The sequence below is a fragment of the Lutra lutra genome, chromosome 7 (assembly GCF_902655055.1).
Source record: "Lutra lutra chromosome 7, mLutLut1.2, whole genome shotgun sequence".
Lineage (NCBI taxonomy): Eukaryota > Metazoa > Chordata > Mammalia > Carnivora > Mustelidae > Lutra > Lutra lutra.
In genome coordinates, this window is record NC_062284.1 from 39,316,875 (window position 1) to 39,343,227 (window position 26,353).

Below are 26,353 nucleotides of genomic sequence, written 5' to 3' on the forward strand. Positions count from 1 at the left end.
AAATGGAGTTATTTACTCCCCTAAAAAGACCACAGAGCCACAGGACCTTGTGAAACCTCTTTAGGAGAAAGGTGGTTCAGAAGGAACCCCTTTCTCTGGCACCCTGGATAAGGATACCTGAGCTCTCGTGAGTGATCTCAACTGCAAAGGGTCCTCATCTGACCATTACCGATTATGTAATGTGGTTGGTTACTCAAACTAAGCCAAGGGGCTTCTTTGTAAAGGACATCACTTTAACAGCCTTATTTTCTCCTGCAGCAAAAGAAGGAGGCAGAGGTAGAGCGCTAGTGTTCTGCTCTCAGTTTCACACTAACTGTTCAGCAAGTCTCCCAGGTCTCTAAGCCCTCAGCGTCCGTGTCTATGACGGTCTCACTCCTGGTCACTGAAGACAGACTAACCTAGCATACTTATGATAAAGTCTTCTATCCAGCCCCTTGACAGATATTGATAATCGATCACAGTATCTTCCAGTTGGAACTTCTAAATACTTTCAACATGGCATGTTAGAAAGCTAGTGCCATCTGAATGGAAGATGTCTGCCCTAATGGCTTACAAGTTCTAGTGACTCGGTTCATCTGAGGTACTGCGTATCCGACATGCATGGCCACCAGTGGGCGCTCAAGAGGAGTTTATCGGAAGTTCTGTGACACCACAGCCTTGTCTCGCTCCTCCTCCAAGCATATGCTGATGTTTCTAGAACCATTTCAACAAGGTATCTCTGTGCCCACGGCACAGTCCATCCTCTGGGTTCAGAAACGGCGGTCTCCTTTTCCAGTTATGTCTAGTACTTGACTGTGCAACTGATGTACTAAAAAGACACCATTCTGAAAAAGGGAAATTGAGGTGGAAAAGAGTTCTACAACAGACATTTTACAACTTAAGCAAGGTCAACACTGAGCACAGCTGGAAACTGCCCACCTCCCCCAAAGCACTGGTTTTAGTGTCTTGTGAAACTATGCGGTATACCACCATCATTACTTTGGCAGCCAAATCTTATTAAAAGCACAATTTTTAAAATGCAATAATGAGTGAATATCTTTTTCTTGGTCTAAACATAGTGAGTGGAGGTTGCTTAGGTTAGGAAGAGACAGATCCACAGAGCTGGAAGGGGTCTTGGATATAATCCACACAAATGAGAAATGTTACTAAGTAAACTTCTCAAAAGGAGTCCAATTGACCTGCCCAAGGTCACACACCAGGCCAGTAGCAGAATAGAGACTAGAACCCCCATATCCTGATTCCATCCTAGTGTGTTCTCTAAATTCAGTCTTCGCTGATGCTCCTACGCAAAGCAGATGTGATGGCTGCCCGGGTCACAGGAGCAATCCTCACTGCATTTCGTTCACAATGTCTCTTAACAATTATTCAGCACAAGGAATGTTGCTTGAGTCCCTTTTTCCTTCAACACAATCAAGGCAAAGGACAGCAAAATAATTTTTCATTTCCTTTCTTGAAAGCTAAACGTGTTCGGGAAGCAGTGATGATTTCTAGTCCTAATGTGATTCTGCTTAGAGATGAGGTCCTGGGATATTTTCTGCAGTACCCACCCCTACCCCCACCCCAGGAACAGAAAAATGAATTTCTGTCAGAGGACAGGCAGCAGCCGGACTACTGTGATCTGCAGGTAGGAAATTATTTCTTGGGCTTATTAAAGAACAGTTTTGTGCTCTTACCACCACAGGGCTATGTTTGAGGTCCAGGATGGGTCCTTCAAAACCATCCTAATAACCTCCCACAGGACAGTTGGTCTTGGATGAGCAGAGGAGAAAGGGAATGACCAACCTTGACTGATTCAGGAGCTGGTAACAATTTCACTGCATCAAAGTGACTCTTTTTTCATGTGTTCCTTTCTCTGTAGAATCTAGGTATCCAAGGCTGAATAAGAAAAGGGCATCAAATGCCAAAGTCTTTATAAAATTGTCACAGCTGTTTGGCTCACGGTTCCTTCGCCCAGCTAAGGGAATTAAAGTAAAAATTCATAATGGCACTTTGTTAGGGACCCTCTACACAGGCATTTGGGGAAAATATCTGTAAGTATAATTTCCTCCTGTAAATATTTCATGGTATCCTAGATTCTGGGCAAGAAATGTTATATAGTTCCCCATCTCAGAAATGTTATCCCCTTCCTGATGGAATGTGTTTCAGAACTCTAACAAGTAAAATACTCCACTACAACAAAGGCTTCTGCCCAACAGAAGTGTCCTGTCCCAGATCTGAAAGGAATAGGTATCTCAGGGTCCAAGTGGGGAGGTTTGAAATGTGAACGGGGTATGCACTGTGCCTCTGGATTGAAGCAATAAGGACCATAAAGACAGGCTGCTTGAAAGCCAACTCAAGGTGACTAGGCTGGTTTACACATTTTTTTTTTCAAATGAGACCATCAGGATAACAAAGCAAATTGCGAGTCTTTTCTCCCCAAGACAAGTGTAGAGACTACCGTTGCTTAACATATGCAATCACTGTGGCAGAGTGTTATGAGGGCTATGTTCGTATGTCAAACAGAACAGAAAAGTAAGGAAATCCACTGATGACTCAGGTGATTAATCTTGCATGTATTCCATTATCTTCCCTGTAGAACCAACCAGAATAGAGTTACGGGAGCTGGAAGATCCCCGTGTAAATAAAGACCTATCTGCCTTTTACCACTTACACAATCCTGAGCCCTCTTAAATAGACTTTCAAACTCTTTGAGCTTTGTTCCCTTCTCAGTAAGAACAGAAATAAGGCCCATCTACCTTGCAAGGCTGTTGTACAATTAAGTGAGATAAAATGTGAGTGTGCCTAAAGCTTAGCTGACTAAGATGGAAGTTTCTTCCTTCTCTAAGTTCCTTGGAAAAAAAGCTCTCTTGGCTTCGTTTGGTTTCCCCTGTACTCTAACATAGCACTTAATAAGCAGCCAGTGTTCAAAAGTATAATAAATCCTATTACCAGGAAAAGAAATGAAGATGGGGCAAGGAATTCAGATGGGCTGTCCACAGGAATCCGAGTCACCTAAACGTGGCTTTATGTTGTTTTATAAATCTCAGCAGTTACCTGGATAGAGATTTAAGACAGTGAATTCAGCCACACAAGCCAAGCCATATCACTTGGCCACTTTTGCAGCAGGAAGATAATCAAGGACAAATCAGGCTTGCCATACTTTTCAGCCCACAGCAAAGTGGCTGTGACGATACAGAGAGGCTGCCGTGAATTTTCTAATTGGGGAATGGAAACCCCCATGGAATTCCAAAGCAGCAGGCATTTATAGGAGTTAGGTGTAAATAATTTCCTATCCTCAATGAATCTTTGACATAAAGCTGCCATGTTTTATTTCCGTAATAAAATGTTTTGTTTTTTATAATAGTAAATGCTTCAAATGATTTGTATTAAATCCTGCAGTGGACTGTGCCTTGGAGAGTTGAATTTTACTCAGCTTGCCACGTAAACTGCTTTGGGCTCATCAAACAAGAGTACCAGATAGCAAATCAATAACCAGACAGATCTATCTACAGAAAAAAGTTCCATTACTTTTAATTAAGCAGTACAAAGAAGTAATTTAAGGACTTGTCATATGTTCGTTAGCTTCTTTTACATGACTACTCTATTGTTTCTACTGATGTACTCTAATTGAAAGGGAGCTGCGGACGACACAGATCACACGGCACTACCATTTAACTGTACAGAATTAAATTTCTCTTGTAACCCAGAATTGTACTGATGCTCACCTCAGCGCACTACTCTGCGAAGCTGGTAGCCTTTGCATACTATAACCAAAGGCGAAAAGGTTATTTTTAACTCTGATGAAAAAATATCCCCATCTTATTTTACTTCTAATTAAGAGGCTACCTATGAAAGTAAAAGACTGAAGCCAATGCTCAGATCGTTTATGGGCGAGAACCTTCTGTTGAACTAGGTAGTTAGAGCAAAAGTGATTCTGTTGACTTCTATTCTTTGCTTTGCTTCACGCCAAAACATCTGGCTAAAAAAGTGGAAAAACACCCAAATGGCATTGGAGAGGAAAACGCCTAGATGATTGATTGCGTTTTTCACTTAAAAGTCGGGGTTTTGATATTACAGAGACACGGCCTCCGTTCAATAGATGTAATCTCTTACGGGCAAAAGCATGGTTTTACAAAGCTTGCTTTGACAATGATTAACTTATCAATTCTAACTTTAAGTCAATTAACTATTTCAAATAATGGTCCCAATATTGTATGCTTTGAACCCCACTTACCCTGAGTCTTAGCCTGAAAGGCAGGAATAGGGAAAAGTCTTCACTAGAAAAGACTGCAAACTAGACTTTCCTAGTATGCAGACAGCACAAGGTCAAAAGAACGGAGAAATGAGAGGCAACATTTAAAAACAGCTTTAAACTATTAATCCAAAGTGATTGTGTCAGAGTGTTTAAAAATGAAGGTGGTATGCGCAGCCCATTACACTCATGTGCAATGATTACACGACTTGTGTTAGTGTTGTAAACAGAAGGAAGTTAGGACCTCGGCAATTCTAGGTAGCGAAGATCCACCCGGCTTTTCCTGTATCCATCTAACCTCAAGGTCTGTTTCTGAAAGTGAAAGGACACTGATGAGAGTCCAGAGACAAAAGGTCATTCATTACTCATGTTCCCAGAGGACAGTTCAGTTTGGGCAGCCTTCAGGGGACAAGGCTAGATCTGAACGAACTGGGAGGTATGGTAAACGGTGGGGGAGGCTGGCCTCTTTTCCTGAAGAAGGCTGCCTGGACAGTTCAGTTTAAAGGGCTCCGGGGTAATTCCAAGGACCTGTGATTCAGATTAGGGAAGACCTAGAGTTCCATTTGACTCAGGATTCCAAAGGGCATGGCAAGATATTTCTACCACAGACCAAAATGGTCTGGTTTTCCCAGTCCTTTATCAAATGACCGTTTGACTAGTACATAGTCAAACAAGGAAGTCCTTCCTTGTGGTCTTGTTTAACCACAAAAATGGATAAAAGTATCCTAAAATCAAGTTCTGCCTCCGCACTATTCTTATACCATATATATACACACACACATATGTGTGTGTGTGTGTGTGTGTGTGTGTGTGTGTGTGTGTGTGTGTGTATAATGGGTATACTTCTTATGTGTAGAAAGATTACTAGATGGTATGACTTGGAGTATGCCCTTTAAACTTTCTGGGGCTCAATTTTCTCATCTGTAAAATAAGATAATAAAACCACCTCACCCAGTGGATGTAAGAATATTTTGGACTACTGAAAAGTCTGCAATAGTGTCCTCAAACTTTTAATTGATTCAGATTCTGAATGTAAACAACCAATTCAAGGCACTTTATAGGTGCTCTTAAAAAGCTAGTCACTGCTTGTTCTGTGTTTGCTTGTTTACACATTTATTTACTCTCCTCATTGCGAGTAACTGAGTCCCCTTTGACAAACCATCGAACAGGGCAAAAAGATGGGGGAGATGGTAAAGATGTTGTGAAGGCCAACCAGCATATGAACCGGTCTCTTCGAGTTTTTGATTGCTCCTCTCTTCTTGACTCGCCCATGAAGGAAGACAGGGCAATGCAGGCTGGTTCAGACATACCCGGGTTGCCCGGCCCTGAGAGGGTCTGAGCAGTGGGGTGGGAAACCTGCTCTGAGAAGAGGAAATTCAGCAAAGGGCTTTAAGGCCCTCCTGTCAGCCTTGAGAAAGCGGAATGTAACATGATTTCTTTTGTCTTCTGCTTAGAAACAAATGTTCCTTTGCCTATCTTCCCTAGGTTTAATTAGTCTTCTGTCTTTCTCAGAATTCAGCCTGTTCATTTGCAAATGGCAGACATCAGAAAGGCTAGTGACTGTGGGTGTAGGTGTTGGGGGGGAAGGAGGCTGAAGTGTTTATTTTCAAAGCCACAGGGGTCCCCATTTGAAAAAGCACCCAGCTTATCTCAATGTTTTTGTTTGTATGATTTTGAATTAAAAGGTTGGAGCAATTCATTTAGGAGATTAAGCTGTCTTTACAATGGGCCTAGTTGCCCTATTTACTCACTAGTGTTGCTAGGGTTTTAGAAAAAAGTCTTTCTACTATACTCTTCATTATTCTGGTGCAAGAATTTTTAAAGATTCCTTGAGTCTTTGATTTTTATTGCCAATTAATTTTACATTAAAGTGATGTTTATTTGCTGGTCACAGATAAAAATCACAAGTCATCTGTATAACAGTTTAGGTTTGCCAGTTTTAGCAAATGAAAAAATACACGATGCCCAATAAAATATGAATCTCAGAAAAACAATTAAATTTCAGTGTAAGTATGTCCCAAATCACTGGCAAATCATGGGGCATTCTTATATTTAAAAAGTATTCGTTATTTACCTAAAATTCAAATTTAACTAGACGCAGTATATTTTATCTGGCAATCCTACCAGGTTTTCATGGATGTTGTGCACGCTCCAAGAATGCCAAGTGGAAACTGGGAGAAATTCCATTTCATTATTTCATTATTACACTTAAACTTGCTCCTTGCAGAGTTGAAGTACTTCATCAATCAGAATAATACTCCCCAGTTTATGAACAGATAAACAGATACCTCAGGGAAATCAACTGAACTTTGACTACAGGTTGAGACCTACTTCTAACCACCAAAGCCCATTCATTTATGGTAATTTTTCTCATTACAAAAAAGTAAAACACAAAAGGAACAAGTGGTATCTTTGGTTGAATTAGAACTTCATGTCATGAACTACTACATTTAAATGCCAATATCATCTTTCATTTATGTTACAAAGCAAACATCCTGTGTAAAGAGAGGCTGAAATATCCCAGCGCATATCCTAACGTTGAAGAGGCCTTTGAAACAATAAATGAGTGATTTCTCCACAGGAGACTAAACATTTGCTTGTGACAGTAAACAAAAAGCAAGCTGAATTTTATATAGCACGATCATTTTCGTGTGTCTGTTGATATAGTTAGATGAAGAGAGGGATTATTGGACTTTTTCTTTTAAATAAAATTAAAATTATTGCCCTTGACTCAAACGTTAGCAAATGCTTTCAAACATAATTCTGTCTGTGTTGTAAATGATTAAATTCTTCCTCCCTCTCCACCATTACAAATATGCAAAAAGGTCTGTGTGATACCTTCTTCTACCCCAGGAACTGGATTGCAGTATTTACAACAGTTCATTCCTAAAACCCTGAGTTAATAAAATGTGATGATGAACTAATAAGTCTAATTGTGCATACCCAACACAGTCAATTTCATTACCCTAAAGTCACATCTAATATCTAGAAAGAAAAGTTTTTTGGCAGACCTCAAATCACCTTAATTTTTCATTTTTTTTTCTTTCTTTTTAAAATAGACACCTTCTCCACAAAGGGGAAAGGAAAGGAGACATCAGATGAAAAGCTCAAATGAACCTGCAACTGACTGAGCAAGAAATCCCTATTTGCCATTTAAACAAAATATTAGAAAAATCTTGCGAGGACTTGATTTTGAAATGACCTCATGCTCAAGGGAAGTCTGGCTAAGAAACACCACCGAAAGCTGCCACTTGACCCGGAATTCCTCTCCAAGAAAAACTAGCCATAACTACATGTGAGACCTTATATGAGAAACTGCCGGAATGTCAACTTCATTTGCAGCGGCCCCATATGGCCTGATCGCTCTCTCTGGCATGATAAATCACTGGCAGAATCCTTACCTTCCTACGTTTGATCTCTGCTCAGCAAGATGTGGTTTTGATGTGAAGAACTCCAGATCTCTTAGGTCAGAGACAAATAGCAGTGGCACTGACCTGCAAAGCGCTAAGTCTCTATTAGACTCAAGCGAAAAGCCGAAGGCCCCAGACAAGCATCCTCGCCACGGAGTTTGCCCGACCCGGCGTGGTTTTCATGAGCTTACGCTGACAGAAAACCTGCCGGGGTGGGTTGGAGGAAAAACGTCAACAAATCTTTTCTTTCTACCATCATGACTGGGGTGCTAACATCCACGTTCCCTACGATTTAAAGAAGGAATTCTCTTGGGAGTCACTGCTCCAAAATTTCTAGTACTGTAAGTCTTTAACAAACACGTTTTCTATTTCTGGTGGATCTTTATGACATGGTTAAATCACTCATTCACGGAAAGAGAATCATTAACAAATTTCTGTGGACGGCTCTCTGGTAATTATAAGGACATCCTTGGGAGAATACCTGAAACACAGCTTCGACCAAAAATTTGGGGTCCCAGAAAGACTGCAAGGAAGACGTACAAACAAGTTCAGTATTTTCCTTCTGATCCTCATAATCCCAGGTTTGGGCCCAGGAAATGAAATAATTCTGAAGAGTCAGGGTGGGGATCAAAAAACCCTTACAGCTCTTCCAATCCAATCTTTTAATAAGTAGATAGGTTCAAAAATAAGCATCTTATTCTGCCCTATCATTTTATAAGTAATAAAACTGACGTCCAGGGAATTTAAGTAACTAACTCAGTATCACCATAGCATTTTCATATCTCCAGAGCCAATATAGAAGAAAGTACTCAATGAGTTATCAAATAATCTGTTCACTCAATTCCACAAATCTATATTGTGTGCCTCCACATACAAGGTACACATATGCTGGGACCCCTCCGCCGCCTCATTCACTTCTCTATGATACACCCTATAGATTTTCTAATTCAAAGGAAAGGGTAGGTAAGTGGGACTGAAGGAGGAGAGTTTTTCATCCTAAAGTGTGTGTGTGTGTGTGTGTGTGTGTGTTGCTCTCACTCTAAGAGAGCTATTCATTTCAAAACATTCTACCTGGAATTCACTTTCTGGTCCTGGCATTTCATCTATCACTAAGTATGCAAATGAAATCAAACAGTTTTCTTTTCTAGGACTCATATTCCTTAACTCATTCATTCAAACACAAAGATGTGTGGACCATACTTTGTGTCAAAACCATCATGATAATTAGCTTTTATGAAAATACAATTCTAGGAAGAAAACTAGTCTAGGCATAAAGCAGTGATTGGATCCCTTGCTTTGGTATTATCAAACACACAAGTTATTCAACAGTAATAATAAAGATCTGAAACCAACCTAAAACACACACACGCACACACATTTGAAAGGCTCCTTGCAACAAGTTCAGAAGCTATTTATTATAAAGATAACAACCAAATCATTCCAAGAATTGTAAGACTCAAATGAGTATGAAATTTTCGTTGGCTGAAATGATGAAGAGAAAGCAAAGAGAGGGCTGAGAAAGCAAAGAGAGGGCTATCATTTTAACAGCTGCATTATTTCAACAGCCGCCCCCTTGATACCACTCACAATTAGAAGCACTCATAAATAAGCCCCTCGTTAGCTCTCTGTACAACTAAGTTGGTGACTTCGCAAATGTTCATTAAAAGCAAAAGTTTCGGTTTCTTTTTTTTTCTTTTTTAGCTACATGTAGTTTATGTACCTGTCGTTGTACGTACATGTCTACTCTCAAAGTTGAATACTCTCTGTCCTTAATTCAGATCATCAAGAATTCCAGAAACCACTGATTTGTGTACTTCCTTTCCAAGCCTTCTTTTTTTCCCTGTTGGAATTCCTGGTAATGGTACCAGAATGTGGGCAAACCTCATTAGTCTCCCTGCTGTTTACAAGACAGGATTTATGCTCAATGTGCTGAACACAATGACACACATCACTGAATGGCTAGAACTACCACCCAGGCTCTAATCTGAGAAATTTTTCACTCAGTACAAATACCTATCAGCATGGAGAAACATGGAAGAACAATTACAGCCAACACATGTAGTCTTTTAAGAGTACACCAATAAATACCCATTTGTGAAGGTTAATTTAATGCAACCCAGGCTGTTATCTGGAATAGCGTATGTCACCAATTCAATCCATTAAGTAATTACTAAATTCTCAGGAGGGCTCACAGAAGTCAAATGTGGTTATTCCAGGTTCATTGCTTCCGGTGTCCCAAAGGACCGTGCAAGCCAACAGCTGGGAGAGCTGACTACAAAGGTTCCCAGGCAGAACTAGGCATTTTATGAAAACAGGTAAATGAATCTGACCAAGGAATGAGGGTCATCAAAGGCCAGCCTGACAGAAATACTTAGGGAGGAGGAAGAGAAGCAGAAGAAATACTCGGAGAAGAGAGAAAGATGGAAAAGGTGAGAAGAAGGAATACCTCTGACTGAGAAGGAGAGGAGCAAGAGAAATGTGTTCTCTCTAACGGTGAAGACCGAGAAAGCTGAGGACTCTCCGATCTGGCTTCAAGGAGACAACTTGTCAGTAGATTCCTGAGGTAGGATTTTTGAGCCATTCACAATAAAACATTAATTGTGCATCCCAACTACCCCCTCCTGGCACCAAAACTCTGGTAAAGTAGAGATAGCGCATGAATTTCTGGGGCCCATTCTCTATTTCTCTATTCTGCATCCCCAGTGTGGCTGCATACAACAGACGAATCTAATGTGGTAAGCCTTCGTGAGAAATGAGGGCTCCTTAAAGGCAACGTGGAGCATAGCCCCCGACTCTTCCGGCATGCATCTCTCCCACACAGGTTATAGTCAAGTTATACTAAATGAAGGCCAATGGAGAGAGAGGAAGCACTAGAAAGAATGTGAAATATATTCACTTTCAACGGTTCCACACATACTCACTCCCAAGTAGATCTAAAGAACCATAACAAAGGAAAGCACTTGATGAATGGGGGCGGGGAAATATAAATATATATATACATACATACATACATACATACATACATACATATATATCTCAAGCAGGACTAAAGGCAGTGTGCGGCTACCCAGCCAGTGGGGAATCCAAGAACAGTTCTTTACCATAGTTTAAAGCAGAGCTATAGGCCAACAGTTCAAATTGTGCTTGTTCCTGTTGTATGAGCAGAGAAGGAAGAAGACTGAGTCTTGGAATTGCCACCTACTAGCTGTCAAGCCCAGAGAATTTATTTAACTATATGCTTGATTTTCTCACTTATAAAGTGAGAAGATTAATGTAACATTCACATCATAGAACTGCTGTAATTATTAAATGTAATCACATGTGAAAAGCACTTTGAAAATTTTCTTTTTTTTTTTTTTAAGATTTATTTATTTATTTATTTGACAGAGAGAGATCACAAGTAGACAGAGAGGCAGGCAGAGAGAGAGAGGAGGAAGCAGGCTCCCTGCCGAGCAGAGAGCCCGATGCGGGACTCAATCCCAGGACCCTGAGATCATGACCTGAGCCGAAGGCAGCGGCTTAACCCACTGAACCACCCAGGCGCCCCAGCACTTTGAAAATTTTCATACAAATATTAAAAAGAACTATTAGTGGCCAATAATGACAATAAAGTGTAACAAGTATTCATTTCACTGTAAGTCACTGAGCTAGATGCTTCAGAAATACTAAAATGAGTAAGAGTTTATAATCTAGTACCATTTAGGAGGAGGGAATTACACAGAAAAATATAATCATACAAGGCAAAAAATTGTACCTTTAGGTGTAGTGCAAACAAGTATTATAGGCATTCAGAGAATACAGGTTCATCCAAAAAAAAAAAAAAAGTGTGGGGCCAACTCTGTCAGGTATTACATAAGCAATTTGTGCAAAAGGGCCAGATTCAGTTTTAAGGTTGGAGAATTTCGTTCTTCCTCCGTAGCCTCTTCAGTGCTAGGGGTACAGATGCACAGATCAGTGACTTATGAAATCCAAACACAAAAGTGAATGTGCAACACCCACTCTGAGTTTAAAACACAGTAAGTTAAAACATTAATGAAATACAAAGTAACGTCATTTTCAAGCTTGGTGCTAAGGAATAATTTAAATTCTCTAAACTAACAGGATGAAGCACCATATTGAATTAGTTATTCAAAAAAAGCTGTATTGGAAATTCTTTTTCACATTGTATTAGTCACCATCCCTCTAGTTGTTCTCTAGTCCTATATAAACAAATAGCACACAGTGTAGAATTTACCTATTTACCTGGTAATGCTCCTTCAAAAAATGAGTGGGGTGTGTGTGAGAGAGACAGAAAAGAGAGAGAGAGAGAGGACAGTAGCTAACATTCAAGCACTTACTCTGTTCTAGGTAATACAAGAAAGGTAAGGAAATAAATCTTGACATGAAAAACTTATAATGATCATATTATCCTAAAGTTTTACACAAGGACTCCTTAAAGATAGGTTTATAGAATGCACTATTGTTCTTAGTTTAGGGAAACCAACACGTACCAAAATCATCATCCACCAAGTAGGACGAATCTGAATCTCATAATCTCATTCCAGTATTGCATGGAATACAATTTTGAAAAATTCTTTATATATTAATATCATTTTATTTTTCCTATATGTTACAGCATTTGTCCTTAAGATTTATCTGTATTCTTACACATACACAAATACCAATTACAGGTGGATCAAAACACAATGAGAAAGATCTGTTTTTTAATAATGAAAGTAAACCTTCAGAAGTCTATATAAAAGAACACCTTGAAAAACTCGGAATAAGGATGGATTTCTTTAAAAAGACACCAAAAGCACTAAACATGAAGAAAAGATAGGGACACCTGGGTGGCTCAGTTGCTTAAGTGTCTGCCTTCAGCTCAGGTCAGGATTGAGCCCCACATCAGGCTCCCTGCTCAGGGGTGTGGGGTGGGGAGCCCGTCTCTCCTTCTCCTTCTGCCATTCCCCTTGCTTGTGCTCTCTGGCTCTCTTTTTAAATAAAAAAAAGAAATATTCCTATTTGCATTTAAAACCATATGGCATTACGCTTAAAAAGGAAGAGGAAGAAAAGACACAAGGGGGCAGAAATTTTTCACATGGTACATAACTGTTAAAAAATTATAATCCCAAGTACATAAAAATTGCTATAAGTCAGTAAAAATACACATATATGCAAACAGAAATGAGCAAATGATACACTAGCCAGTTCACAAAGGAGGACAGCCAAATGGCCAATAAACATATGGAAAGATACTAAATCTCGCAAGAAATCAACACAATGCAAATTAAAATGGCAATGAGATACCATTTCACACAGATTGACCAAATTTAAGAAGTCTGAGAATTCCTAGCGTAGGTGAAGATGGAGAGTAGCAGGGGCTGTGATAGACTGCTGGTGGCAGCAGAAACTAGCGTAACAGTGTCGGACAGAAATTTGCAATCCCTAATGAAGATGTAGATCCACATACCCTGTGAGCTGGCGAAACCACCTTTCAGTATACACCCTAGAAAAGCCTCTCACCCAGGCGCCTAAGGAAATATGCTTAGGAATATTTAATGCAGCATTACTGTAACAGCAAAATGCTGGAAGTACTTTAAATGTCACTAGCAGAATGAACAAAAAATTGTGATACATTCAAAGAATGGGATCTGACAATGAATGAATGAATGATGATGAATGAATCGCAAATACATCCAATAACATGGAGGAATCTTGAAAATATGCTATGCAAAGAAAGCAAATTGTAGCATGGTGCCATCTATATAAAAAAATTAGCGTGCAAAACTAGAGTATATATTGTTTATGAATACATATAGATATATAGGCACGTAAACCTATGGGAAAGATAAATGTCTCTGATGAAGGAAAAGGGAAGAAATGAGAGGAAGGTCACAGGCGGCGCTTCAGTATATCTCTTACAAAAAAAAAAATAGCAGCAAATACTGCCAAATGTTAAGAACTAACAAAACTGGGTACAGGGACAAAACATATTGGTTGTATTATTCTCTATAATCTTCCGTATGATTGAAATGTTTCATTTCCTGTCACATAGGTCTAACAATACAGCGTGCTGCTGGTTTGGGGAGCCTGAAGCCTCTCTTTCCCTTCTGAATGCTCACACGGCTTGTAGGATGATCGTCTCAAGCACCGGCTCATCTCCTGTTATGCACCACAGTTACAGGGCGCAGGTCCTCACCCCACATCCAAGTGGGAACCCTCCCCAGCCTCTTCAGGGCAGGGCCCACATCTCTAGATCTTTTCATGCCTGAACAGTGACTAACAGTGCTTTGTATACAAGTGGCCCAAATAAATGTCAGAGGAGTAAACAAATAAATAAATTCAGGTAAGCAAAAGGGTAGCTCTGGCTGTACAAATAAAAATGACCTCAAGATACTACATACAGTGAGATACCCTTCCCTGTGAAAATCAAGTTATATTGGTATGATTCAGATTCTAAAACATAGATGAGAAACCAGAATTCACTGCTTTCGGTGTGCTCGGGAATTTAACCAGTCATACTGATTCCGGGTCTCCTCCCCCAAAAGGATCCTGGCAAAAGTCCAATTTTCACACCTAGGGAAATAAGATTTTATGTTATCCTCTGTAGTCTTCTATAGACACTTCACAATTTTGTCTTATCAGACAAGGTCTTCTTGTGTCCCCCTTTCCTTCCCACCATAAACACTCCATCATTACACACGTATCAGCCCATAGATTAGGTGTATGTACTGGTTATGGGGACTGGAGAAAGAATGAGCTTTTTTCTGTTACTTGGTTTACTTAAATCCACAATATTTAGTAAGATCTACTTACTTGAAGGTAGGTTTCATCATATCTGTGAGAAGAGCCCCTAATTTATACCATTTTTTGGACTAAGTTTAATCTTTAAGAAATCCCTAGAAATGACCTGAGACAAAAAACCCTAAGAGTCACTGGACTTAAGATCAGAAGATGTAGGCTAGAGGAATGAAAAGAATGCATGAGAAAATTATAAAAATATAATCTTTAATTATTTTGAAATTTTCTCCCTATATTTTACAATCAAAACTGAAAAGTGTTTGGAAAACCCTGATATCCTAAATTCTTTGCAAATAAGAGACAGGTGTGCCCAGTTTTAGCTGGACAATAGGTTTTATCTTTCCAGAGATCTAGGGCTAAATCAACTGTTACTCTGGCTCTCCAAAGGTCAGCTTATGATGAGGGAAGGAAACAAAGCAGCTAACTACTTCTGGAGGTAACAGAGCTGAACTGAAGTAAGAAGCAAGCTTCCTTCTGTAATAAAAATTAGAATGTTCACTCATAGACATTCTAATTTTTAACCACATTCTACAGAGGTCAATAAACCCTCGTGTTTAGCCCCAGGGAAATTTTGTTGAGAGCCCAGCAAAGTCTAGGTGGTAAAAGCACCCAATTATTATTCCAACTGGAATTTTCAAAGGTTGGAAGTATTTCCAAATCATGTGACCCAACAGAGACATGCTGTAAATAAACTCATTAAGGATTCAGATTTTGAAGGGAAACATTTTAAACATTATTTCATCTTAAAGACCAACAAACGAACAATGGAGAAATGCCAGAGGTAAGAAATTCTCAATTTGGATACTCTCATGTATCTGAAAGGTAAAATGGAATGGAGCTCAAAGATATATCTGGAAAGGCAATTAAAAATTATCCAAAGTGGGGTGCCTGGGGTGGCTCAGTCGGTTAAGCGCCTGAACTCTTGATTTTGGCTCAGGTCAGGATCTCAGGGTCGTGAGATGGAGCCCTGTGTCCAGCTCCACGCTCATGAAATCCGCTTGAGATTCTCTCTTTCCTTCTCTCTCTCTCAAAATAAGATCTTTTAAAAAACTATCCAAAGTAACATTATGGCAATCGTTTTTATAATACATCAGATGTGGTGTCTGAGGAGAAATGACTGGCTTTGGGATGATCTGTCACAGCAAATAAAAAAGTTAGTGAAATGCTAGAAGGGCTTTCAAAATAGTCACTGCATAGTGGTTTTACTTTCTGGAAGGTGAAGTGCTCCAACACTGGGCAGTGAACACCAATTAAAATCTGTTTCATTTTAAATTATATGAACTAGGATACCTTCCCCCTTCTAAAAGGCATATATACCTTCCGAGAATGTCCCCAAATGCTGCTATACCTCCCAGATTTATGTGCCGAAGACTTGGCAACATCTTTGCCCAAACTGCTTAACATGCCAGAAATGGCTGCTGGCCATCTGACACTTAGGGCTGGCCACTTGGGTGTGCTGAGGCACATTAATGCCAAATTTTGGCACAAGTGTCAGGTATTTAGTTTGATTATCAAAATACCGGCTAAGAAATTGTTTGATTCAGTGACTTCTTAGTAAAGAGAAGATCTAAGTAGGGAAACCTCCAAGGGATCGCATTTGATAAAAATCCAATGTAAACATATAAAGGATCCATAGCTTCCCAGAATATTAAACTCTTACAGCTAATTAAGATAGTACACAATGGCCTGTTTTATAAGATTTTATTGACTGTACAATTCCGATCTTTCTTAAAATGGGCCTCGGTTCATCCATGGCTCCAAATGTAAAAATGAAATGGAGTTAGCCCTTGGCTGAATGTCACCCTATGGACTTTCACCCAGTTGTTCATTTAGTCCAACAACAACCCGATAAGGTAGCTACTATTATCTCCCATCTGGGAAATGGAGCAATTGACACTCGTGAAGAAAGTCCTCAGCAGGAGACCACATCCATAGCTTGCTTACCATTGCGTCTCCAGGGCCGGGGGCACACCCGGCACTGTGTGCTGAGTGGGCGTTGACAGCCCACACAGCTAATAAGTACGTTTGACCAAGGTTTGAACAAAATCCGAGCCTTTCTTTTTAAAATCAAGGGCTTAGGAACTTTTTCTAAAATGTAGGCCATATGATCTCTGTTGCGACTACTTGACTCTACCACTGTAGTCCAAGAGCAGTTCCACGCTAATATGCAGCTGAATGGGTGTGGCCTTGTTCCAATAAATCTTTATTTACAACATCAGGCAGATCATCTGCAGTTTGCTAACTGCTGCAAGCTGTCACTAACGTAATTATAAAAGACAAAAATATACATCACTATTTCTATTTCATTATCAGCTAAGAAAGACTTGAGACAGAACTGCATATGCTGGTATGTGAGATGATTTTGGTCCAGTCCATGGTCTGAGCACCGAGTGTGGGTAATGAAATAGAGAATGTAATATGCATGCCTGGCTTCTCTTCAGCCTGGCTACAAGGAAATCAGTCCTCACCAAACAGGCTCCTTGGAGGATCTTCTACCGTCAAATAGAAAAACTATCATTCCTCATTTTATAGAGGTGGAAAACAGGATTGTCTTAGCAAGTAATGATTCCCAGTGGTAGCATGAGACTGTACTGAAGAAGGCATCAGGACCCTAGGAGAGTTATCTAATTCAAGCCCTGTAATTAAGATGGTTAGCTTCTCTAGTTTAAATGGCAATGACACAAACATCAAAAAGCTATACAATTATGAAAAAGTATTCTTTGAAAATCTGAGGTTCCTATAAACATGGAAGTGTGATTCACAATTTATGATCAAGACAGTCTTGATTAGAGGTTTGGGAACAACTAGACCCAGACCATCTTTTAAGAAATAATCCCTGGGATAGGCAAGAGTCTTGCCCTAGACCTAACAGCAACAACAATAACAAAAATTCAAAGGCACATCAAAAATAGTAATTTAAAGTCAGGGAATCAAAAGCCATGGATATAGCTACTTCTTAAGAAGAGTGGACCAGCACATGTTTGCCCCATCTTTGCAATAGAAGCAACACAAAGAATAAAGATTTAAATTCTTTCTCTCAAAAAACCATGCCAAAACAAAACAAAAATCCAAAAACAAAACAAAAACAACTATGTGACTATTAGGAAAAACAAAACATACGGTGAAGCAAGTTCCAGCAGTTTTTTAAAAGTCAAGGCCAAGGTCTTCCTTATCAATTATTTCTACCCCTTCCTATTCTCTCTCTTTCAAAAGGTTTTGCAAGGATCAAATAAGATACACATCAAAGTGCTAAGTAAACCATTAGGCCCCATAAACAATGTAAGTGGCATTATACATTTTATTATCATTATTGTTATTACACTGATCGACTGAACCACTGCCATGCTGACAATTAATTTTTGGTACTCAATCTTTTTAATAAGACCCTAACCTCCTAGAAGGCAAATGCCCAACTAGTATAACAGAGAGCACTGTTGTTAGGAATACTAACAACACTCGCATGCCACTCAAACAGCCTTTGGACTGAATTAAAATTGACCCCAGAAAACAGCAGATGTTCAATAAAAAGTTTTTAAATGAACAAACAAATAAATAAATAGTAGTTACTCAACACACATTAGCTCTGATTTTCAGTTGATTTCCTTTATTTTTTTCTCTTCTAGTTATTAGGTCAGCACTCCATAAATGTTCCCTTCCTCCCTCTGTTCTCGCTCCCCACAGCATCAGATGCTGGAAGAAAACACAACCTCTTATGTTACTGTTAGTTAAAGGCATAAATGGTCACCAAGAAAACACTCAACACCAAGACAGCACAATGTGTGTGTGTGTGTGTGTGTGTGTGTGTGTGTGTGTGTGTGTAACAGGGAGGAACCACTGGAACCAGAGAGATGATAGAGACAATAGAGAAAGTACGGGGGATAAAGACCGAAAGATTCCAAAGACCTTCTGGGAATCTGGAAGAAATCTCCCCTGCAGTTAGGGGCAGTCAGTAAAGTGCTAGCCTTGATTTTACAATGTGTGAACTCCTATAATATATTCAGCCATACGAAGTTTTAAAAACCAGACTGATGAAAGAGAAACAATTCTGAAAAGCTTTAATTCATAAAAACACAGCTAAAAGCAATCAGATTCCTGCAATAGCTGATAAGCAGTCTTCTCAGAATACAAGCAAGAGAGCACATATTCTCTTGGCTTCAAAGTGGTCCCCTTGCTACTTCTTGCTGGTGGACTTAGCACTCTTTCTTGAATAACACAGACTTTGAAAACAACCACCACCACCACCATATTCCTTAGTAAGGAATCATTTTTAAAACTTAGGATCTAGTTCACTGCATTAAGGAAATCAAATTAGACATATACCAAAGTTGGTACTGCCATTGATCCTTAGTCTAAAATGAACTTCAGAGAGGGAGGCTTATTTTTAAAAAGAAACATAACTGCATGAAAGCCAATACAGGAGCACAGCTTTACCCCTTTCAGCATCCATGGAGACCAAACTGTAATTCTGGAGTATTTTCACTGAACCTTTGACAATGGTGTAACTTTTATTTCTGATGCTCTCCCCCATTCCCCCATTTATAAAAAATGCAAAAATTCTTTTAGAAGAATGGTGAAAAATACAGGAAAATACGAGATCACAAATGCAAAGTTTTCTGAATGTATGCTACTTGAAATTCTCATAATCTGAGCACTTACACATAGGTAAGTGGTCAGTGACTTTATGTTGATCCCCAAAACACATTTAAAAAGCCTGTTGTAATATCCTTCCCTAAAGGTGTATTTGTTTAAGAAGACAAAAATGATGAAGGACCCGTCTTGTTTACCTCGTACTACTTTGTGAGACAAACACCGTATTTGTTTATGTGTTATTCAACAAGCCCTCCAGCACAGTAATTTCTAAGTCATTACTCTTTTTAAAAATTCCTGATGAATGAAGGTACTACTGCTCTAAAGGACGAACTGTCCATTCTTTTTCATTCTTCTGTTGCAAATTATCAATACCCCTCACTTCTGATCATAAGTGAATTTTTAGAAACATTTCCACTAATCTTATTTTCCTCTTAAGCAACAAATCATTACCAGTTACCCTCAGCTACCAAGAGAGCAGCTTCTGCTCTTCACATTAAAAAAGCTGCTCGCCCATGATGCTTGTCTCAGAAAATTTAGAAGTCTCGCTAAAAAGCTAAGGAGGAAAGCTGCTGGAAATGTTCACAGATACCTGATTTAACAAGGTTCTGTGAAAAGAGCTTGCCTTTAGATTAGCATTACTCAATGTTTACGAGGGTTGTTTGTCAAGCCAAAAATAAGGTGCCTCCTCCCCACAAATTAAAGAGTCAAGTTACAATCCATTATTTCATTTCTGATTGTTTTTCTTTGTAATAAGTGGGAAAGTGGATACTGGTTAAAAGTCTCTCCGGAGCTAAAAGACTCCACATTAAAGGCTTCAATTAGCTATAAATCAGTTGTCTTTCCTACTGGGGGAGAACAAGAGAAAAAGAGAGCAAGGGTAGTTGGAGAAAAAGAAAACTGGAAGAGCTTCCAAATTAAATTCCGAGATACCTACTGCATACCTAAAACCCCTTTCCCGGGCTGGGAGGAAAAGCCAAACAAAAGTTAAGACTTAACTCGAACCCTCCTAAATATGAGAGTTCGGTCCTGTCTCACGGGGAGATCTTGGATCTGAAGACCTTTAAAGAGAGGCTGATGAGGTTAGGGACCCTCATAAAACAAAACGTTTATGCTGTACACTTTCCCTGCTTGTTCCCAAACCCAGATATATGCCCCCGTTGGCACTATTGTTATGCAAACAGTGTCTAAATGGCTGTAACCATTAACGACCTCCCATTAAAATGGCTTTCAAAAATTTGTCACACCATCTAAAAAAGCTAACAGGTACATCAAACCCATCATAAACTGGGCGTTCAGAACACGAATCATTTTGATTTGTATTCTAAAACTAACAAGGAAAATTTCAATATTCGGATTTAAAAAAAAAAAAAAACACTTCTCTTTCAACCATTAAGCCAGAACCAATTTACTTCTCGACAAATTTAGTTTATCTTGTAATAAGCATGATAAAGTTGTAATAAACAACGTTAACCCTATTGTGTGCGCGCAGTGTGTGTTTAATCGTGAGAAATTTGGGGTAGAAATCAACTGAAAGGAGAGAAAAATCAACCAAGAGAACTGTAAAATGAACTCCAGGGAACATGACTTTAAATCCCATCTATCTCTTCCCCACTCCATGCTTTAACGTTATAATCACCCCCGTGTGTCTAATTAATATACTTTTTCTATGTGGAATTCGTAGTAAGTAAATTCACTTTCCATTAAGGTAGAGAATGCATATTCTTTTCTATGTGGTGCTAACAGCAACAGATATTCCTGCTTGGCAAACCCAAGATGTCAGAGTTCGTTATAAAAAAATGATTTCTTTTCAGTCCGAAGGCGAGCCCGTTAATTTGCACACATTGAGAGAGTTCCCGAGTTTTCCGGGACAACTGCCACTGCCTACAACATTCGAACGAAATGCCGATACCGGAGCCGCCCGTCGCCGGCAGCCAGGTTTCCGCGCAATCTGCAAAGGCGGCCAGAGCGCCGCGCGCCGGGTCAGTTCCTCCGGGAAAGCCGCTCCGCACGCGCGGGCTTCTGAGGACCGAGCGGGTCGCGCAGCCCAGCGGCCCCTGAAGGCGCGGAACCGCCGGGAGGAACGGTCCGGCTGCGTGGCCCACCTGGCGGGAACCCTTCCTCCCCACTTGAGGAATCGAAGCCGGGTCGACGCCTTGCCGGAGGCAGTCCGGACCCCGAGAATCGGCTCCGAAGGCAGCGGCAGGCGCGGAATGGGCAAGGAGCCGCTGACCGCGACCCCCGGCGCCGGCTTCAGGTTGGGGCGAGTCCCCTAGGCGTACCCAGACCCCGGCAGGCCTTCGGATGCCCCCAACCCCGAGGATGGGGGCGTCCCTCCGCTGCGCGGGTATGACAGGCAGGCTCCGGCCACCCCGGCCCCTTGACCCCGTCACGCCGCCCTCGCCCCCTCACAGATCATGGACAGGAAGGAAGGTTCTAGAAAGCCTCGGCGGACGGCAGGTCTTCGCCGGCCGCTTACCTTGGTGTACTTGATTTCGAGGTTGGGCGTGGGCGATGGCAAGAGGTGCAGGGACGCCATGAGGGCGGCGGGGTCAGCCTTCACCTCGCCGGGCATCTCTATCTTACTGGAAGTCATGGTGGCGGGCCGGGGTCTCGCTCGCCCGCGGCGTGGGCTGTGCGCGCGGTCCGCGGGCCGGGGGCGCGCTCGCCTGTATATAGGCAGGTGTCAAGCTGGGGCTTTTCTTATTGGACGTGAGGGCTGAGGCGCGGGGGGCTGGTCCATCCTACCTAGGACGCCGGGGCGCAGCCCCGATTTACATAAAGCCCGCCGCCCGCGCCGCGCGGCCCGTTCGCTCGGCACCCACGGTCAAGTGTGGCCGGCGACACCCGGGCTCGCGCCCACCCCGCCGGCCTCGACGGCCAGAGCCGGAACCCGCGACGCGACCACGCAGGGCTCGGAGAGCGGGACCGGCCTCGTCCCGGCACGGTCAACGGTCGGCGGCGGCGGCGGGGGGTGCACCTTAGCGGATGGCGGGCGCGGGTCGTGGCCCCAGAAGCAGAGCGGGCGGGGGGCTGATGGGGTGTTAGCGAAGGGAGCTTCCGGGGCGCGGAGGGCGGCTCTTCGGACGCCGAGCGGACTCGGCCGCGGATGGGGCGGGTCTAGGGCCCCTCCCACCCGCGTCCCTGGCCCAGCGGAACACGCGTTCCTCTTCTCTCCCCGAGACCCGGGGGGCGCCCTCAGCTCTCCTTCCAGGGCCGGGCGGCCCGGCACACGGCCACTCCCCACCGCGGAGTCCGGGGCGCGCCACGGCCGCAAGGTCCGGGACGGCTAGTGATGAGTGCGAGTTCTTCGACCCACGCTCAAAATTAAGTATCCCCGCAAGGCGGCCCTCGCCCGCTGCTGCCCGCTGCTGCCCTCTGCCGGCTGGGACCGCCCCGGGCGGTCTGAGCTGCGCCGCAGGATGCGGGCTGTGGGTCCTTACAGGCTCTTAGGAGTTGCATGTTTCATCGGCCCGTCTCTCTTCTTGGATCCCCCTTCCCGCCCTTAACTCCTCGCCCCCAAATAACACAATGGTATATTTGCTTTGCTTTTCTGTTGTTTTTCACGTCAAGAGCTATCATTCCACCAGACATAGGGTTCCTCATATGGCTGCCCCTTAGGGATTGAGCTTCCGTGTCTATACCCCCCTAATTTAGTTGTTCATGTAGCTCCAACCGGCTTTCTTCTAGTTTGTGGGATCCTAGAGGTCAGCATACAGGTGTATGTCCAGTACCCAGAGATCCCATCCCAGGATGGGCTTTGGGCTGGGTGGTCCAAATCTGGGCTTCAGATAAAAAGACCTTTATAGGTCACTTCTCCTCTTCACTCCCAGTGTAAGATTGACAGGGCCCTTCTAATTCATATCTTTAATGCCATATTCAGAGCCCTTACAACCTCATTTCTCCAGATGTTAAGGGTCAGCCAGAAGAGATCTTGCCTTAGATACTTTCCCTTACCAAAAATACCTAATACTCAGTGCCTGGGAAATAACCAAACAGACAAAAATATTCCATTTTAGTATTAGGTTTGTAGAAATAAATTCCAGCCTCTCAGAACCAAAGTAACTTCTGAGGTTACCTAAGTGAATTACCTCAGCTTTAGGCAATAGAAAGATCTCAATTCACAAGGGGATCGCTATGAACAAAAATTGTGTTCTAGTAACAGGCTATGTCCTTGAGATACAGGTGTTTTTTTTTGTTGTTGTTGTTGTTTGTTTTAAGCCTTGGAGAGTTGGAGATATAATTGAGGAATAAAAAATAAATAAAGCCCCAGAATGAGTTCAGGAGAAAGGGAGAAGATGGTAGCAAGGGGGAATCAATGACACTAGGGGAAAAATTCTGCCAACATGTTTTGTAAAGCACAGTACTGGAGACTGGGTTACAAGCAAGGTGGGCAGCCCTTAACATCAGCAAGCTGTAATCCCCTCCCCACAGGGAGGTAGATCACTGACTATGAGGGGCTGTGGGGAAAAGTTGCAACAGATCATCAGCCATATGATCTGGGGTTCCACTAAGGAAGAGGTCAGTTCTCTGGGAACGCTGGCCTTTGAGTTGGGCCTTAAAAGGAGAGGCGAGGCATCCACAGGGGAGGAAAGGACAGAGTAGGTAGTAGAGCCGCAAGATCAAAGTCATATAAATTTGAGGGGGACATCGATGTGACTGGAGGAGCAGCAGACGAGCCTGGCAAAGCAGTTGACTCAGGTTGTAAGGACCTTAATTCTTGAGACACTGAGAAGCCATCTAAAAATTCCAAGCATGAGAAAAGGGAAATCTGTATAAATTAGGCTGATAAGTGAATATTGTCAGGAAAGGCTCTCCACAAACTGTAAATCATTGAGCTATATTCTTCTCCAAGCATAAGACAGGGTTGTCCTCCCTTGACCTACTTCTTGCTTGCTAACTCCGGCTCTAGCACCATGGCTGGAAAAATCTCTCCCAGGGAAGGAGCAGTATGATGGAACCATTAACATTCGTTACACAGTGACATAGAGCAAATAAAGAGATTCCCTCTTTTCCAGGTAGGAAAAGGAGAATCTCTTAGCTTGTCCTCATATACGGCTCCAAAAGGTCTAGTGCATTTTGGGGAGGGAGTGTCCTATTCAAGATGGGGGACAAGATTGAACAGAAAAGAACGTGAATTATAATGACTTCTTTAGTCTATATTTTCTTCATTTCTATTCACAGGACTTACTCTGCTGCTACTTCCTTGTAAGGCTGCGGGACCTCTCTTCTCACATTCTTAGTCTTTCCTTCGCTTCTCTTTCTTTACTTCTCTTGTCTTCTCTTTGTTCTACTACTTTCTCATTTCCTGTATGGATTTCACCATGGTTAAAGTGGCCATCTTCCCCACAACTACCTTCAGATGTCTAGCATTTTGAAATTCACCCTTTTCCGTGATTTGGTGAAGAAACATTTTTTCTCACCCTTATAATGTTTCCTTCTCCCCCCCCTCCCATCTGTAATTATTTATTGTTTAGGATACATCTTGTTTATAAAACCCCTTGCACAAGGGAACACAAGCTACAGCGTGCTCTATTTCCTTGTGAAAACAATTAGGCCTGGTGGAGCCAATATCCTGCAGTTGTAGAGGAGAAAAATAAATTCTTGCCTCATATTTCCTCACCTAAATAACAGAATGCAAAGTTGTAATTTTAAGGCATCCGCTTCATATGAAGTTAGATTTTTTTTTTTTTTTTTTAAGGTATGAAACTATAGCAGCCTGGGCTTATGTTTAGTTTGCACTTACGGAGGAATGAATTGAGAAACATGCTTTAGAAAATCAATGAAGGAAACTGTTCCTCCCAACCAAGAAACACTTGGTTTTGACAAGGACTATGTCCAGCTTGAACTGTAGACTTCCGTGTTCAAGTGCTGTTTCAGCCTCAGGTGGCCCTGTTTAATTGCCTTCCTGTTCCCATTACTAACCATGCTGACAGCCCACCTTTTCTAACAGATATACTTGCATTTTAATTTATCTGCAAAAATAAATCACACATTATAGCATTTCTCTCTTCTGGGTTAATTGAATCAGTTCCTTAAATGTCCCTAAGTCTAATGATTTAAAAGGAGCACATTGTTTGAAATATTTAAAAAATTAGGGCCCTTGGGTTGTATGCGGAATGATCTCAGTGCTTATTTCAGATATAAGTGTTTCCTAATGATCTCATTCATCTCAAACGGGATATGTTCAGCTACTTCATTTAAAATGTTTCCTGAAAACTCTAACAGGAAAATATACTTTGCTTAGTGCAAAGTATATTTATAGAGAGATGGTATTTAATTTAGTAACAAAAGCTTATAAAGAGTGTTATATGTTTTTTTATCCAGAAATGCTTAATGAAGTATTTTGGACCCACTCTGAAAACTTCTATAAAACAAATTCACTTATATTTTTATTTAAGGTGAATATTAACTTTTTATTTGGGATCTAAACACTCATTTAATTTTCCTGTTCCTTCCAACATCTAGAAGAAAAGAGGCTGAGATTGTGGCATTTATTAACCATAAAAATTCTCTACATATTAAGTCGCTCATACCTTAGTGTGGCCTCTGGTCACTGTATTCTATGAAAAGATGCGGTTGCAGGGATTAGATTCCTAATTGGTTATGACTCCAAAAATAATTTTTTCATACAAAACACAGTTCTTTCCTTTTAAAATATATCCTCTACTTTTTGGGAGCACCGAGAGACTGTTTTGAAAGTGGAAACGAGATTTCTCTTTGTTGGAAAGCCCAGTTCCACCTCATATATGTTTTAGAGGCTTCAATCTAGGGGCAGGGATGAGCTCCAGACTTCATCAATAGTCACACTTAACAGGCACAGGGAAGAATTAAAATCCCAGCTATGCAGCCTTGTCTGCCAGGCCTGAGAAAAAAGGCATTAGCTCCCTCTGCAGTTGATGGCATGTATGTGCAAACGAACATGAAATTGACTACTGTCAAAAAGCAATAGTTTGGATGTAGCGTATTTTATCTGCTACTGTTTGGAGATGTTACCATTTTAAATTGAATTTAAAGGCTGAAGAGGAGAAAAATCTCCAAACGCAGGTAAATTTCAAACTACAGTTAATTTAGGAGAGGGACTTTCATTAAAAAAAAAAGCCTTTTGACTTTTAGGAAAAGAATGATAGTGCTTATTAGCCGAGTTTAGCACAGAAAGTCAAGTGCTTAGACCCCTACAGTCCTGCTTACATAGGAGTCCAGAGCATGTGCTACCCCTGAGCCAGTCACGTGGGTGTGTCTCAGATCAGGAGCAACTATTTTTATCGTGGTGGGTGAGGAAGGGTTACTTAAAAAAAAAAAAAAAACTCCTTTGGCATGTAACTAAGTTAAGTTTGCCTTTCTG

General features: G+C 41.4%; 1 protein-coding gene across 2 annotated transcripts in view; it reads right to left on the bottom strand.

The window, feature by feature from the left end:
• ALDH1A2 (aldehyde dehydrogenase 1 family member A2) overlaps positions 1 to 22,264 on the bottom strand; it is a 97,286-nt gene extending 75,022 nt beyond the window's left edge. The window contains exons 1-2 of one of the 2 annotated variants that reach the window (XM_047738080.1): positions 21,989 to 22,263; positions 21,488 to 21,677 (exon numbers count right to left, since the gene is read on the bottom strand). In XM_047738080.1, coding sequence (XP_047594036.1) covers positions 21,488 to 21,604 — 117 coding nt within the window. In that variant the 5' untranslated portion in view covers positions 21,605 to 21,677; positions 21,989 to 22,263. Of the gene's footprint in view, positions 1 to 21,487 lie in introns of both variants that reach the window. The other variant, XM_047738081.1, reaches the window with a different exon arrangement.
• Between the last annotated feature and the right edge of the window lie 4,089 nt (positions 22,265 to 26,353).